Source organism: Copadichromis virginalis, linkage group LG15 (assembly GCF_057382275.1).
Source record: "Copadichromis virginalis isolate Kocher_CV1m ecotype Utaka linkage group LG15, C_Virginalis_male_GT1.1, whole genome shotgun sequence".
Classification (NCBI taxonomy): Eukaryota; Metazoa; Chordata; class Actinopteri; order Cichliformes; family Cichlidae; genus Copadichromis; species Copadichromis virginalis.
This window is the reverse complement of record NC_140632.1, coordinates 37,792,941-37,810,783: the sequence shown is the minus strand read 5'-3', so window position 1 is coordinate 37,810,783 and position 17,843 is coordinate 37,792,941. Positions and strand designations below refer to the sequence as shown.

The following is a 17,843-nucleotide window of genomic DNA, read 5'->3' as shown; positions in this document are numbered from 1 at the left end:
AAGACTTTCGGACTGCCTCGAAGAGATTCTGGCAAACCGTCAGACGTCTCAGGAGGGGAAAGCGGTGCTCTACCTGCACTGTGAATAGTGCTGGCGGAGCGCTGCTGACGTCGACTGAGAAAATTGTCAGGCGGTGGAAGGAATACTTCGAGGACCTCCTTAATCCCACTGACACGTCTTCCAAGGAGGAAGCAGAGTTTGGGGATGAGGGGAATGACCCGCCAATTTCCGGGGACGAGGTCACTGAGGCAGTTAAACAACTCCTTGGTGGCAGAGCCCCTGGTGTTGATGAGGTCCGCCCCGAGTTCCTGAAGGCTCTGGACGTTGTAGGGCTGTCCTGGTTGACACGCCTCTGCAATGTTGCGTGGAGATCAGGGGCAGTACCTGTGGACTGGCAGACCGGGGTGGTGGTCCCCATCTTTAAGAAAGGGGACCGGAGGGTGTGTTCCAACTACAGGGGGATCACACTCCTCAGCCTCCCTGGGAAAGTCTATGCCAGGGTGCTGGAAAGGAGAGTTCGTCCGTTAGTCGAACCTCGGATACAGGAGGAACAATGCGGTTTTCGTCCTGGTCGCGGAACACTGGACGAGCTCTTTATCCTCTCCAGGATACTTGAGGGTGCATGGGAGTTTGCCCAACCAGTCTACATGTGTTTTGTGGACTTGGAGAAGGCATTCGACCGTGTCCCTCGGGGTGTCCTGTGGGAGGTGTTGCGGGAATATGGGGTGTCTGGCCCATTGCTACGGGCCATTCGATCCCTATACAACCGTTGCAAGAGCTTGATTCGCATTGCCGGCAATAAGTCGGACTCATTCCTGGTGGGTGATGGGCTCCGCCAGGGCTGCCCTTTGTCTCCGGTTCTGTTCATAATTTTTATGGACAGGATTTCTAGGCGCAGCCAAGTGGCGGAGGGCTTTCGCTTTGGTGGCCTCAGAATCTCATCTCTGATTTTTGCAGATGATGTGGTTCTGTTGGCTTCATCGGGTGAGGGCCTCCAGCTCGCACTGGAACGGTTCGCAGCCGAGTGTGAAGCAGCGGGAATGAGGATCAGCACCTCCAAATCTGAGGCCATGGTTCTCAGCCGGAAAAGGGTGGAGTGCCCACTCCGGGTCGGGGATGAGTTCCTGCCCCAAGTGGAGGAGTTCAAGTATCTCGGGGTCTTGTTCGCGAGTGATGGGAGAAGGGAGCCGGAGATCGACAGACGGATTGGGGCTGCAGCTGCAGTAATGCGGACGCTGCACCGGTCCGTCGTGGTGAAGAGGGAGCTGAGTGTAAAAGCGAAGCTCTCAATTTACCGGTCGATCTACGTCCCTACCCTCACCTATGGCCACGAGCTGTGGGTAGTGACCGAAAGAACGAGATCGCGGATACAAGCGGCAGAAATGAGCTTCCTCCGAAGGGTGGCTGGCCTCTCCCTTAGAGATAGGGTGAGAAGTTCGGCCATCCGGGAGGGGCTCAGAGTAGAGCCGCTGCAGCTCCACATCGAAAGGAGCCAGCTGAGGTGGTTCGGGCATCTGACAAGGATGCCCCCTGGGCGCCTCCTGGGTGAGGTGTTCCAGGCATGTCCCACCGGGAGGAGGCCCCGGGGCAGACCCAGGACACGCTGGAGAGATTATATCTCTCGGCTGGCCTGGGAACGCCTTGGTATTCCCCCGGATAAGCTGGAGGAGGTGGCTGGGGAGAGGGAGGTCTGGGCCTCTTTGCTTAGGCTGCTGCCCCCGCGACCCGGCCCCGGACAAAGCGGATGATGGATGGATGGATGGATGGATGGTAAATTTAACTGGGAAAGAATAAGATAAAATATATAAATTAAAGTTGAAAATAAAATAACTGTACAACAAAATACACAATATAGAACTATATAAGAATGTATGAAGAAATATAAATATAAATAAATATATACACAATAACAGCAGCTGTACAAGTATTAACCGGAAATGAAGAATATAGTGACCAGTGTTGTGCAATCCACATTATGTCTTGTGCAGTGCAAATATGCTTAAAGTGATTTAAGTGATGAAGTGAAAACAATGTCCAGAATGTCCAGTGTGTGTAAGAACCATATGTGTGGGTCAGTACTGTGTGGTGGTGTGATTGAGAGACCGTATCACCTGCGGGAAGAAGCTCCTCCTCAGTCTCTCTGTGTTGGTCTTCAGGGAGCGGAATCGCTTTCCTGACCTCAACAGAGAGAACAGTCTGTTGTTGGGATGGCTGAGGTCCTTCACGATCTTCCTGGCCTTGGTCCAGCACCGCCTGCTGTAGATTGAGTGCAGGTCAGGGAGCTCGGAGCGGATGGTGCGCTCAGCTGACCGCACAACCCTCTGTAGAGCTCGTCTGTCCTGCATGGTGCTGTTCCTGAACCAGGTTAAGATGTTTCCCGCCAGGATGCTCTCTATGGTGCACGAGTAAAAGTTCCTGAGCACCTTGGAGGGCAGTTGGAAGTCTCTCAAGCGTCTGAGGTGGTAGAGACGCTGACGGGCCTTTTTCACCACGGTGTTGATGTGACAGGACCATGACAGGTCCTGCGTGATGTGAACTCCGAGGTATTTGAAGCTGTCCACTCTCTCCACTGGGCACTCGTTGATGACGGGGGTCTGGTAGTTCCTCTCCTGCTTAGTGCTGAAGTCCACTATGAGCTCCTTTGTCTTACTGACGTTTAGAAGGAGGTTGTTCCTCTGGCACCAGTTCTCCAGATTCCTAATCTCCTTCAGGTAGGCCGTCTCGTTGTTATCAGAGATCAGGCCCACCACGACGGTGTCGTCAGCAAACTTGATGATGGTGGTGGAGCTGGTAGTGGCCACACAGTCATATGTGTACAAAGAGTACAGCAGGGGGCTCAGAACACACCCCTGGGGGGCTCCAGTGCTGAGAGTGGTGGAGGCTGAGACATGTCCGCCCATCCTTACTGCCTGTGGTCTGCCAGTTAGGAAGTTGGAGATCCACTGACACATAGATGAGCTGAGTCCCAGATGCTCCAGCTTGGTGGTGAGTGTGGAGGGAATTATGGTGTTAAATGCAGAGCTGTAGTCTATGAAGAGCATTTTAACATAATTCCCCCTTCTAGTGTCCAAGTGAGTGAGTGATGTGTGGAGGAGATGAGAGATGGCATCGTCTGTGGAACAATTGCCCTGGTAAACCTAAAGGCTTCAGGGAGCATTAATTGAGACAAGTGAAGCCTTTAGGTTTTTATTTCCAGTTCTTTTGTGACCCCCTGGATGAAACGTCGATGGGCTACGTCCACACGTGCACGGGTATTTTGCACCCAAATGCATATTTTTCTATGCGTTTGGGTCTTTCTAGACTTGTGATTGCTCACCATTTAGTTTATAGCGTTTACATGTGGACGGAGATATTTTTTCAAAACTGCACGGCTCAACAGGATTTTCTTTTTAAAACAATTCCGTTTTCAAAAATACCCGTGTACGTGTGGACGTAGCCTTGGAGTAATTTTAGTAGGTCGGTCAGTTCAAGTCCCAAAGTCACAAAGAAATGCCTTTGTAACCCTTTCCGGTAGTGATGTGCGATACCACTGATTTCCTTTCCGATCCGATAACAAGTAATATTCAGGGTGGTATCGACGATACTGATCCGATACTTTGTATAAAACTTATTTTATTTATTGTATAATAATAATAGCGTCATAATGATTACAGGACATCAGATTACTTGTTCTTATCACTTAATAATGCAGGGTTCATCATATAGAAATAAAAAACTGAAGTTGTGCGCTATTTGAACACCTTGCCTGCCTGCAGCACTAAAGGACTCCGTGAGAGACGTCTGTCTCGCCCTAGCAGCACCTGTCCCTCTCCCACTCTTCAGTTCGCCTCAACATACGCTCGTCATATTCTGTGATATGATTTACTCTGAGGTGTTTGACACGGTTAGTGATGTTGCCACAACCATACATGCCAACCCTCCCGATTTTTCCAGGAGAATCCCGAATTTCAGTCCCCCTCCCGAAAATCTCCCGGAGCCACCATTCTCCCGAATTTCTCCCGATTTTCCACCCGGGCAACAGAATTGAAAAACCATATCGCAGAATTCATAGCGCGGCCCAGCCAATTCCAGTTTCCAACAATGACGGCAGCTACTTAGTTTTAATATTACTCTTTTTTCTCTTTCTGGGTCGCAAAAAAACTTTTAACATATTTTCAGGTGAGCATGTAGCTGTGTAAACTTCAAATATCTGAGCCGACCGACACATCGTCTTCAAACCCCCGCGGCCTTTCACTACTCGGGTTAAACATGATATATAAGTCACTTTGATAACTTAAAAATGTTATTGTTTGGCTTTTTCAGTGTTTTATTTGTTCGTGAGTAAATCGGTTTGGCTGAGATTAAAGTTATTAGATTAGATTAAATTAAATTTAACTTTATTAATCCCTCGGGAGGGTTCCTCCGGGGTTTTCACACAGCTGAATAAACGTTAAACAAAAAACTAATTAAACAAAGTGTGAGACGGTCGAGAGTTTACGTCAGTGCCCGGTTATATTTTAGATAGCAAGGAGCAGACGGCAGAGTTTCACTCCACCGAGGGAGCTCGTGATGTACTACCCGGCTTTCTTTAGACCACGAAGGCCGGGTCCTCAGGTGGAAGCAGCCTCTGAATTTGGACACCCCCGCTGTTTCCGGGCCGGCCAATAATAACGGTGACATTTAACGTATTTTATCCGATAAATAAACCCTGTAAAATGCATTCATCCCCCCTCAACAGCCCTTTTGAATGTCTCCCTAGTATGGCCACAACACCTCACTCTTGGAGCACTTTTTTGCCACTTTTATCGCAAACCACGTCTCAGCTGTTTGTGGAGGTAAAATAAGTCCGCACATGACTCCAATTACACTCAGCCATTGTTGTGAGTGGTGATGTGCGGATCGATCCTGAAATATCGATTCCTCCGATACCAGTCATTTATGTTCTAGAATTGATTCTCATATAAAATATCAATATTTTAGTAATTTAGGGTAAATATGTAGTTCATCATTAACAGGAACAGTGGAAAGAAACTATATCATTCGGATCGTTTACATTCAAAGGAACTACTTCCTCTTCCGCCTTTCATAGTCATGTGCGAAATACGGCTGTATAAATGTCTCGCAGCCCCTTGGCGTTTTTTTAAATCCTGCATATTATTAAAAGGTGGTGATGGCGAATAAATAGTCCATCAAAAGCTTTGTGGGTCAGTCCATCTCAGCCCAGGATCAACTTTATTGCTGGCTTATTGTTAATATCAGGTAACAACAACAAATTTTCATTTCCTACTTTATTGTTCATACTTTTTCTAAAGTAGATTTTCCTCTGTGACTTGTGTCTTTGATTTAAAAAATAATGGTAAGCATCACTGTTTTTATTTTCAGAATTACTAATTAAGATTTTATTTTCATTAAAATTTCTTTCTTTGACAAAATAAAAATAATAATAAATATGTGTGTGTGTTTAAAATGGATTAAAAATGTAATGCGTCTGAGAATTTATTACCACACGACTCTTCTTCAGCTGATTTCACACATAGAGACAAGAAAACTGCATTGTTATAGTTCACTTCAGTTATTATGTTACTGTTTTCTGTCATCAGATCTTGGGTTAATTTTAAAAAATTTGTAACTGGTAGGGTTAATAAAAGAAGCTACTGTTGTACATGATTAATGGTAAAAAGCAAGCAATAAATCTAAAGGCATACTATATATATATTAGCACTTTGAAAATCTTACTGATCATGCAAAGCTCAAACCACATCGAATCATACATTCATCCACTTTAAGCAATATGATCTATCCCCAAATGCACAGCCAGTTTACAATCACCCGTTAACCTAACATGCATGTGTTTGGACTGTGAGAGAAAGGACCTTGTTGCTCTGAGGGAAGATTAACTCATTTATTACTGTGGCAGATGATGGTGATGATGACCAGCCCCTGTCCTAAAACCACTGCACTGTATTTATCAGTTGGCCTGTTTCAAAATTACAAGTAAATTATACTTTATGTTAGAGAAAAAAAATACAGTCCTTGTCATGCATTCACGTTTTCTAATTGTTTATACAAGACACCCATCCTGGATCATATCAATATTCATTTAGGTTTGAGTGATCCAAATGCACCACATTGTGACAATAACCATAGCATAGCAGCTGATGATCAGTAGATAGATACGAAACAGCAGGAAGTCAAGGACATATCCTACATGGCACCACTGGTCCAACAGCTGGCTTTCCTTCTGCAGAGAGACGAGGTGGGCATGAAGTTCAGCAAGGTACTGACAGATCTGTTGCAGTTCAGGCAGAGCAGATGTACCTGGCAGAAAAGTGGAGATTAAAAAGTCAAATAAAGAGCACTCCATAATATATTTAACACCACAGATATCTTTTAATTTAATACAGAATAGAACATTTGCCCATGTAACCTTTTTGTATCTGAGTGAACCAAGTGATGCCTGCCAGTATGTTTTCTCAAATACTTTTAAGGTCACAAGATTTTTCAGCACCAATTGGCCAATGGCAGTAATGACAGAGTATTATGTAGGTTGGCTACCGTTACTAACTGGGTGCTGGTCAGGTGCCCGGCTGGCTGGTTGAATGATCCAAGGACCAGAACTGCCATTGGAGTTTCCAGGTTTATCCTTCTGTGGTGTAGAAGGCGGCTGGATATCTTCTGGCCAGCGGTAGCAGATGAGGTTTGCTATATGTTTGAGCACAACAATCCTAACCCACTTTGGAACCTCCCGATATTTCAAGGAGTTATGGTGGAGGACATTTGTAATGATGACTGTTTCCAGTAGACTGATAACCATGAGGGCAAGACACACTGAGAAATAGATACCTAGATTGAAGAATCAAAGGACAAACATTAAAGTAGTCATACATTTAACTTTTAAGATGTTGGCCGAGTTGTTTATCAGCACTTTTAACAGGCAGCTAAATTTGGGGCCTATAAGCCTTCCAACCATTTTCTTCTACTTATCTATAAGGTGGTTTATAACAGTATGCACCTATGATGGGAGTGCCATTTGCTGTACTTGGCAGCAGGTCGTTCATGATGAGCAGGAAGACTGTGTAGCCCAGGATGAGGGTCATTTTGAAGGAGGCACGGTCGACGCTATGGGGAGGCAGGTAGAAGGACAGGATGTCAATGAGCATGAGGAAAGAGCTTGGGATCAGAAGGTTGACCACGTAGAGCACTGGGCTCCGCTTTACGACCACCTAGTGAACAAGAAAGCACATGCAGTTTAGATGCATCTTCACAGGGTGTGACTTCTGTATTCAGAAAAGTGAGTTTTTAATTTTGCATTCACTTTCTGTTGGTTCTTTTTTAGTTTCTATAAACTGATAGATACTGAATTAGTAAATGCTAAATTCTAAAATCTGTTCACCGACTCCTGTTTGGGGATGAGAATGTACAAAACCATCTGCCTGTTGCAGTTCAAAAAGTTTGTATAGGAGAAGTAAGAAAGGAAACAGTTAGCTAAAAATCACTTTAAAGGTCTACAGTGATGCAGTGGCTTGCAGATAATCTGTGGTCAAGCAGTAAAGCCTTTTGGATGGTTTTAAAAACAACTTCTGACCTTAATAATAAGAGACTCAGCTACATGTCACACTCTGTGTTGAGCTAAACTATACCTGCTGGCTTACATTGTATATTTGCCATACAGACACTAGTGGTAAATAGCATTAATAAGTAAGCATCAGTCCCATTGTTGCTGTGCTGTGGAGTCTCTGATGCCCAAATTAGTTTCAGTCTGTTATATTTGTTTTATTTAAAAGTAGGAAATTCAGTGAAAGTGTGGCTCTCTGACCCAGAAGGTGATGATGTCCCATTCGTCGATTCCAAATTTAAGTATGGAGGTCTTTCCCAGTATGTCCACCAGCTCCCACTCTCCACTTGCTTCCAGGTATCGTTTTGAGTTTAGAGACATCTCCTTAAAAGGCAGAGCTGGACTGACCCTCACATCCCGTACTATGTAAGACAACCACAGCAACACAATACACTGTTAGGTATACATACAAAAGTAATTTTGTAATTTGCACACAATGTATGATAGTTGTGTGATTGAAATGAAGATGTTTGGCTTTCATTTAAGCGGTTTAATAAAGGTATTCAATTAACCCTTTAGGAAATACAGACATTTTCAAACATAGTCCTTCAAATTAATTGGAGTCAGTCTCATAGCAGTTACCTAATCTCAACCCAAACAAACATGTTTTTTATTTATTTATTACAACCCAAAAAGACCCAAAAACAAACAGCAACTGAAGGTGGCTTCAGTAAAACCCTAGCAGGGAGGAAAGGGAGGAAACAGTATTTGGTTAGATGGCTTCTGCACTTCAGGCAGTCAGAGAATTTGTATCCCAGTATTAAAAACAATTATTATGTTTAAAATTATGTTACTTTGTTCCATTAATATTATTTAGCCACTGAAGATGTGAACTATGTGTAAAATTGGCTGTAATTCCTAAAACGGCTGATGCAATTTTTTTGTTAAACCCTCTGAATTAAAGCTGAAAGCAGCCCATTCTTACTGGTGTGCATGTAAGAGCCAAATGTAAATGTGCAGTTCTGCACATCAAAAGGAAAACTGAAGATCTCCAGATTGCAGGATGAGACGAGCCGCAGCATCCTGTCCCAGCGGATGTGACCCGTGTGGTTAACGTAGACGTAAGGACATGCCTGGGAGACGTCGTCATCCACACTGGCAGGGGGAGGTGGGGAAATTAGGAAATAGTATAATATTGAACAAAAACAATGACAGAAAAGAGAGATCGTATTTGTATCAGTCCCACTGTGGATACATATGTATGAGACAGTGTAAAGTAAAAATAGAACTAAATACAAGTACAGTCATTATTTATAACTCCATAGTTTTATAAGTGCCCCTGTAAGTAATTACAGTAATCAAGTACACACAATACTAGGACCATAAGAGGTCTGTATCCATCCTTATTACACCTGTGGTTCCTCCACTGTGACAAGCTAAAATGTCTGCATGAAAAGGTCGATAATGTACCTGCAGATGACATCTTAGAATATCGACATGGTTTGTATTTTGTAACTGGACTTCAGGATCTTTGGCTGATTCCAAGCCTGTTCACAAAAATATCTTTTTCAGATCTGTATCAGCATTTCATGCTTATCACTCTGTACTTATGGCAACTATGCATGTGTGGTTTTGTGCTTAAAGGTTCATTTTGCTGAGCTGATTAAATGTATAAATGTTATTATTTAAAAAAATGTTTTATTTGAAGTGCTTACAACTCATAAACAATGATGTCCGGAGACCAGAGCTCCTTCACAGGTAGAGAAATCTTCGTGACACCATCACACTCCTTGGGGTCCCAGACCAGGAACTCATTGTGCCAGTACTGCCACAGAAGTAATGCATTCATTTTAAACCTCCAGTGTAACATTTAAATATGTGAGCAGCTTTTTACAGTGTCCATGGTTATACTTACTATAAGTTTGACATTTATTGAGTACTTACCAGTCTCAGCCACAAGAAAGTAGTGAGCATCTGAGTTTTCTCATTCTGAAATACAGTGAATATGAGTAAACCTGTTGTTGACTGGTACCACTCAATTCGAGTTAAAACAGCATTAAATAAGAATAGGTATGATAATAATATGGGGTTTTAGAGAAATTCCTTAAGAAGTCTTGGTGCATTTCTTAAAGTGGTAATAAGGAAACTCACCACACCGAGGACAGCATACAAAGTGAAGGAGATGTTGGCTATGGTGGGATTGCTGAGGTTCATGGCTGGCCTGAAGGGTTGGAGGTCAAAGACAGCCTGCAAGGACTCGTGTGTTGGGCCACTGTGGCCATTTTTACAAGACAGTATACTGTAACATACAGACACTGACCACAGAGAAAATGTATTTCATAAAAACAACAAAACACAAAGAATAAACTTTGCTTTTGAGTTTTTGCCTTTATGGATTTTTACCTATAGTGTCAGTTTAGATGGGGTGACCAAGAGGGTCACCTCAAGGCACTTTATATTGTAAGATAAAACCCCTAAAATAATGACCCCCTTGGAGCAAGCACAATAAATTGAAATCTATTAATTACTGTATTTTTCTGACCATAAGGCACACGGATTATAAGGCGCACTGTCGATGAACGGGTCTGTGTTTTTATACATAAGGCGCACCGAATTATAAGGCGCTTGTTAAGCAAAACAAGCATTAGCATTCATCCTCCAGCTTCACTGTTTATGCTATGCTATGCTAATATAGCTGTGCTGCTAGCGATCACGGAGCACATCATTATATACCAGCTAGCCCAGGGGTGTCAAACTCAAATACACAGTGGGCCAAAATTCAAAACTGGAACAAAGTCGCAGGCTAACGTTAATATTTATTGAAATATATTTATTCCTCCAGATATAAGAATGAATCTTTTCTTATGGACTCAAAAACGTTTTGCTGAAAAACTGAATATGGAACAAGCAAAGCTTAATACTAAACTGTGGTGGACCACTGGAGGGCTCCACTCACACCCAGTTCTCAGGAAGTGTTGTTGCTGTGTTTTGGAGGGAAAGTGTTCAGTTCTGTGGTGATGAGTAATAAACGAGCAGTGTTTATCGAGAGCTCTCGTGTTGTCTGTGTTTACCTCCACATTGGTGACCCCTGACTCGAACATGCTGCAGTCCGATGGTGGCGCCGACTCCGCTCTGGATGCATCAGCAGCCGCCAGCTCTCTGCCTCCGGCTGCAGCTACGTTTGCTGTGGCGCTCGAGCTGCCGGACTTTTGGCTTCACGATCCCCCGTCGTGGTTCGTGCACGTGGAGGCTCAGTTTGCCCTTCGTGGCATCTCGGCTGACGACACGAAATATCACCATGTGGTGGCTTCTCTCGACCCGCTAGCCACCCGTCGTGCGTTGACTCTCCTCCGGGACCCACCCACCCGAGGGAAGTACGCTGCCCTTAAGGAGCTGCTTCTTCGGCGCTATGCCCTCACCGACGCAGAGCGAGCCGAGAAGCTCCTCTCCCTCTCAGGCCTAGGTGGCGGTACGGCTCTCGAACTGATGGAGCACATGCTATCCTTTCTCGGACCGGACGACGGGGGATTCCTCTTCGCCCACATCTTCCTCCAACAGCTGCCGGCGGCCGTGAGAGCCGGCCTCGCCAACTCTCCGCTTCTGGGCACGAAGGATTATCGCTCCCTGGCTGAGGATGCGGATCGTATTCTCCTGGCTACCTGCACTTTCCACGATCACGACCTAGTTCCAGCCTCGCCGGCGGCGCCTTCCACTTCCCCGCTGACCTGCCACGACGTACCCGATCCTTCGCTGACGGCAAAGATCGCGGCACAGCGACACCACGGACGGGACCTCTGTTTCTACCATCAGCGTTTTGGCGCCGGAGCGCGCCGCTGCCTGCCGCCTTGCGCTTTTCCGACCCTGGGACATGGACCCCGCCAGCGCGCTGTAGCGGCCGCGACCGCTGGCGACAAAGAAAAACTGCTCTTCATAGAAGACTCGCGCTCTGGGAGACGTTTCCTGGTCGACTCTGGCTCCCAGAAGAGCCTCCTTCCCCCGTCCGGAGCCGACAGTTTAGCAGCAGGCTGCGGACCGCAGCTTATTGCGGCTAATGGCTCTCCCATCGCAACGTTCGGGGAAAGGTCCGTGACTGTTTGTTTTCATGGTCGGGATTTCCAATGGACCTTTGTTGTTGCCGCTAGCTCTGTACCTATTTTGGGCGCTGATTTTCTTTGTGCCCACGGACTGCTGGTCGATGTCGCTAACAGACGCTTAATCGATGCACTGTCTTTTTCTTCAATACCCTGTTTCACTCGCGCCATCGAGCCCCTGAATCGGGCTAATTTAGTGACTTCAGGGAATGTTTTTCAGCGTTTGCTCTTGGAGTTCCCTTCACTGACTGTTCCTAATTTCTCGAACACGGCAACGAAGCACGGGGTTGAACATTATATTCCGACGGTCGGTTCCCCGGTGTTCGCACGCGCGCGCCGCCTCGACCCCGCGAAACTCTCCGTCGCTCGGGAAGAGTTTGCCGCAATGGAGCGCCTCGGCATAGTGCAGCGCTCGAATAGTGCCTGGGCTTCTCCGCTACACATGGTGCCCAAGTCAGACGGTCGGTGGCGGCCGTGTGGGGATTTTCGCCGTTTGAATAATGTCACGGAGAATGACCGTTACCCCATTCACCACATCCAGGATTTTTCCGCCCACCTCGCCAGCACCTCGATTTTTTTCTAAAATTGACTTGGTGCGGGGGTATCACCAGGTTCCCGTGCGCGCCGAAGACGTCCCCAGAACTGCCGTTATTACCCCTTTCGGCCTGTTTGAATTTTTGCGCATGCCGTTCGGCCTGAAAGGCGCCGCCCAGACTTTTCAGCGGTTGATGGACTCTGTTTTGCGCGGGCTGCCTTTCGTCTTCGTGTACCTTGACGATATATTGGTGGCCAGCTGCTCTGAGAGTCAGCACGCGTCCCATCTGCATCAGGTTTTCCAGCGCTTGGCGGCACACGGCCTGATCGTCAACCCCTCCAAGTGCCAGTTCGGCTTGCCGGTTCTGGATTTCTTGGGCCACCGCATTTCCGCTGACGGTGTGGTTCCGTTGCCAGACAAGGTCCGGGCCGTTTCGGCTTTTCCGCGTCCTGCGTCAGTTAAAGCGCTGCAGGAGTTCTTGGGGATGGTCAATTTCTACAACCGCTTTCTCCCCAGAGCTGCGCACCTGCTGCAGCCTCTCTATGCTGCCTTGAAGGGTAAAACAGCTAAGGACCCGATTGATTGGCTCCCTGAACGCATCCAGGCATTTTCTGGGGCCAAGACCGCACTGGCAAACGCCGCCCTGCTGGCCCACCCGTTTCCGTCGGTGGAGATTGCGTTGACCTCCGACGCGTCGGACGTGGCAGTGGGCGCAGTGTTAGAACAGCGGGTCTCTGGTGTCTGGCAACCGCTCGCTTTTTTTAGTCGCACGCTTAGAGACAGTGAGCGCAAATATAGCGTTTTTGACAGGGAGTTGCTGGCCCTACACCTCGCCACACGGCATTTTCGTTTTTTTCTCGAGGGTCGGAGCTTCACCGCGTACGTCGATCATAAACCTTTGACATTCGCGATGTCCAAGGTCTCTGATCCATGGAGCGGGCGCCAGCAGCGCCAGTTGGCAGCCATTTCCGAGTTCACAACGGACATTCAGCACGTGGCTGGTAAGTCCAACTGCGTGGCTGACTGTCTATCCCACGTGCTGGTTTCTCCTGTTTATGTTGGCATAGACTTTGAGGCTATGGCCGCTGACCAACAGGCCGACCCGGACGTCCTTTCCCTTCGGTCTGCGCAAACGGGCCTTGTACTGGAGGACAGACCCGTGTGGAACGGCGGGCCTAGCCTGCTTTGCGATGTTTCCACCAGCCGTCCACGCCCTGTAGTTCCCCTTTCGTGGCGTCGTCGCGTTTTCGACTCCGTACACGCCCTCTCTCATCCAGGCGTCCGGGCCTCGGTCAAGCTGGTCAGCTCTAGGTTCGTTTGGCCGGGCCTTCGTAAATCGGTGAAAGACTGGGCAGCCGCGTGTATCCCATGCCAACGCACTAAGATCCATAGGCACACACAGGCGCCCCTCGAATCCTTCCGCGTTCCAGGGAGGCGTTTTGATCATGTGCATGTGGATCTGGTTGGTCCTCTGCCGCAGTCACAAGGTTTCACGCACCTTTTGACTGTAGTGGACCGCACAACCCGCTGGCCTGAGGCAGTGCCTCTGGCCTCCACTACAGCAGCAGCAGTGGCCAGGGCATTTTTGTCAACGTGGGTTTCGCGTTTCGGTCCCCCCGCCGACATTACCTCAGACAGGGGCCCCCAGTTCGTTTCCGAGCTTTGGTCTGCCATGGCTGACGGCCTGGGGGTCAAGGTCCACCGCACCACTGAGTACCACCCGCAGGCCAACGGGATGTGCGAACGTTTCCACCGGTCGCTTAAGGCCGCGTTCCGTGCTTCTCTCACAGATGGCAACTGGGTTGACCGTCTTCCATGGGTTTTACTGGGGTTGCGCTGCGCGGTTAAAGAAGACCTTGGGGTTTCCCCGGCTGAACTTGTCCTTGGTCAGCCCCTCCGGGTCCCCGGGGAATTCTTGCCTGAGAGCCCACCCCCGTGCTTCGCTCCCTCTGTGCTGTCTCTCCGTGCCCCAAGAGACTCGTTTTCTCTTCCTGGCCCAGTGCACCATTGTGTGCCTGACACCTTTGTTCCGAGGTCGTTGGACTCTTCGCAGTTTGTTTTTGTCAGGCATGACGCTCATAGGCCTCCGCTGCGTCCACTGTATGACGGCCCCTTTCGGGTTATTCAACCGGGCCGGAAGCATTTCCTTTTGGATTTTGGGGGTCGGCAGGAGGCTGTTTCTATTGACAGACTTAAACCAGCACATGTGCTTCTGGATGACCAAGTGGTGCCGGCTCAGGCCCCCCGCCGTGGCCGCCCGCCTTCCACTGGACTGGACAACCCTGCTTCTTCCTCTGGGAGCGCCCCCCACCTGGCGGGGCCCGAGCTATCTTCAGTTTTTCCTGACCGTCCGTGCCAGCCTGGCCCTCAGGCTCGTTTCCCCTCCGCCAGCTCTCCACCTCCCCGTTCTGGACGTTTAATTAAAGCAAGGGTTCTGGACTAGGGGATGACCCTACTGGGTGTTCGGGGGGGGGGGGGGGGGGGGGGGGCATGTGTGGTGGACCACTGGAGGGCTCCACTCACACCCAGTTCTCAGGAAGTGTTGTTGCTGTGTTTTGGAGGGAAAGTGTTCAGTTCTGTGGTGATGAGTAATAAATGAGCAGTGTTTATCGAGAGCTCTCGTGTCGTCTGTGTTTACCTCCACAAAACAATATATATATATTAGCTGTATAATACCAGTAGGCCAGCTCTAATAGTAATTTGGTATGGCTTCGCGGGCCAAATGTAATTAGGTTGCGGGCCAAATTTGGCCTGCGGGCCAGAGTTTGACACCTATGAGCTAGCCCAACTTCAGTAACCCTACAAACGTCACTGCTGTTTAGTTTTCTGTCTTCATTTATGTTGGAAGTGATAGCAGAGCTGTATGTTTGAATTGTTTCAGAAATCTCTCAGTCAGAACATGCTATATCATATTTAGGTGGAAACTAGCGAGCTAACTTACGGCTAACTTCTATCTCTGTTAAATTTAATAAATCCTATTTTCATGGATGCCTGGATGTTAAACGTAATTGTTACATCTGGTAAAGCAGCAACGCTGATCATTTTATTAAAGATGAAAGAATTTAGACAGTTTTTACCTCTCATTGATGCCGCAGTGTTGATTTGACTTTGGGACCCGAGGCGGATGGATTGTTGGACCCAGATTACTCCGCGAGGCTCCTGACTACGGTAGCCATAATGCTCCAACAATCCATCAGCAGTGCGGCTTCATAGCTTACAAAAGTCGTACTAAAACATTTTTGACAGTTTTTTGAACGCTGTGCCACATAAAATCGGTTCCAGGTCAGTAAGCACAACCAGAATTCATACATAAAGCACACCGGCGCACTGTCGTTTTTTGAGAAAATTAAAGGATTTTAAGTGTGCTTATAGTGTGAAAAATACAGTAGATATGATTCAGAAAGGTCATTGGAGAGAATTGTACTAAACAAATATCAGTAGTAGTGCAAGTAGCTGTACATAATATTAGCTGTGAGATGGCGATGACTAATTTATTCTCTGATGGTTTAAATGTATTTTGTGAAAATATTCATTTAGTCATTAGTTGTTTCGATTAAAGAAAAACTTGATTCAGCAGCTCTGACTGTTTGTCAGCTTGGTTACAGTGTTGAAAAGAAACCTTATGATTCTATTCTCTTTTTTCAGCAATGAACAATAAGTGCCCTAGCTTCACCGAGGAGTTTTTAATTTTTGGTTTTTAAAGCGCAACAAACTTTTTTCTTAAACTAAATAAGCGTCTTCTAAATTAGTGAGATGACTTTTCCTCTCCAGTTTACAGCTTATCTGCTTTCAGGTGTGTGTTTATGAGTTACACTAGGCACTTCTGATTGTAGACTTTATGATGGATTTTTATAGGCGTATTTCATACATAAGACATAATAATGTGTATGTACAAAATGTTACTTAGTTCTATCATTTTCAATCAGCCAGATTTGTTTTGATTCTTAACTGAATATTTTAAAATGTATGTACTAACACTGTATGATAATTCTTCATATTTAAACAATAAGAACAAGAGTCTAATGTCCTGTATTCATTATAAACGTATAGTTTGAAATACTCTCATTTTTAATCCAAACACATCAAGTTTTTGCTCAAAGTATCGGTATTGGATCAGTATTGCTGCCTGAATTTTACTGTATTATCAGATCAGAAAGGAAATCAGTGGTATTGCACATAAGATAAAGGGGGGGGGGGGGGGGGGGGATGATTGAACTTATTTATAGCACTTTTAGAAAGAGATCTGCTGTAATCAAATGTTATTCATCAAATGTCAAATCAAATGTTATTCATTAAAAGCCATTAAACAATAACGACAGTTGCCAACTAGAAGATGAAATAACAAAAAATATTTATAGCAGTAAAAAAAACAAACGTCTTTGCAGTACTTATACTTAGAAAGTGTGATTCTAGCATACCACAGTGACATAAACTAAATGTACAAAAGGGAAAAGAAACAAATATATTTGCACAGTAAGACTGATTTTAACCTGAACCTGACAGATAAAACCTTTACATTAGTAATAATTAAAATTATAACAGTCATGCTTATCATTATTATTAAAAACATTTGTTGCAGATGAAAACCTGCTTAGGTTTAGAAAATAAAGTATGAACACTTAAGTAGGAAATAGAGGTGTTATCATTACCTGACATTAAGAGTAATCCTGTGATGAAGTTGATTCTCTGCTGAGACGGGCTCATGCTGAAAGCTTTTGATAGACTAAACTTTCTCCACCACCACCTTTTAATAATGTGCAGTGAAAAGCTCCTCCTGATAACACACACACACACACACATACTTGTTTTTGTCTCTTAAAGAAATATTGTAATGATGAACCTCTGGAGATTTAGTGCCTCCTTAACCACAGCCACTACCTGCCTTACCCCGAACAAAACAGCAATCTTAAGACTAATAAACACTCTATTGTTTAAATCATCAATGTTTTATACACATTTTATAAATAGAGTCTCACAAATAACAGATTTCACTAAAAAAGAACAACAAAAATAATAAACAAAACAATATATGTGCTAGAACTCTGTTGTGCATACCTGTCAAACTTTCAGGACCCTTTAACACGTTTTTTTGTGTTATTATCTCTTTTATTGGGACAGCTGTTGAACATAACAGTAGTTTGCCTTTTTACACTTTCTTTGCTGTCACATTTTAACTTGTAATTGAAAAATAAAGAAGACAGAAAAAGAAGAGAAAAGAAAAGAAGAAGAGAAAAAAAAAACTAGGGTTAGGAGGCAGCAGGGCAGGTAGGTTTACGTAGTACTCAGGGTTGTAACATCATATACAAAATCACACCTCATATGCTTAACATAGTCTGTCCATTTAGACCATATTCCATAGAAGGTATCCCTCTGAAGTTTAAGAGAAAATGACACTTTTTCCATCGTATAGATCTCTTGTACAGAATGTATCCAGTCTTCTATCGTTGGTGGTTCAGGCTTAAGCCATCTTCTCGTAAGAGGCTTTTTACTTGCGGCCAGAAGGATATACAGGAGTCTTCTGTCATTGGAATTCAGTTTATCCACTGGTGCATTGCACAAAAATATGGTCTCAAAAGTTGAAGGAAAAACAAATGAAAAAACATTTTGTAAATGATCATGGATTAGAGACCAATACTGGCGAATAACTTTACAGTCCCAAACCTTTAACGTGTTTTATTATGCA

The 17,843-nt window shown here is 45.6% G+C and overlaps 1 protein-coding gene across 1 annotated transcript; it reads right to left on the bottom strand.

Moving 5' to 3' along the window:
- Positions 1–5,962: 5,962 nt before the first annotated feature.
- On the bottom strand, positions 5,963–16,864 carry LOC146692945 (5-hydroxytryptamine receptor 3A). The gene is made up of 9 exons (XM_085433520.1): positions 16,810–16,864; positions 9,686–9,849; positions 9,479–9,523; positions 9,250–9,359; positions 8,520–8,689; positions 7,796–7,956; positions 6,992–7,202; positions 6,535–6,822; positions 5,963–6,297 (listed from the first exon to the last, which is right to left on the bottom strand). The coding sequence occupies exons 1-9, from the start codon at positions 16,862–16,864 to the stop codon at positions 6,080–6,082; spliced, it is 1,422 nt and encodes a 473-aa protein (XP_085289646.1). The 3' UTR covers positions 5,963–6,079.
- Between the last annotated feature and the right edge of the window lie 979 nt (positions 16,865–17,843).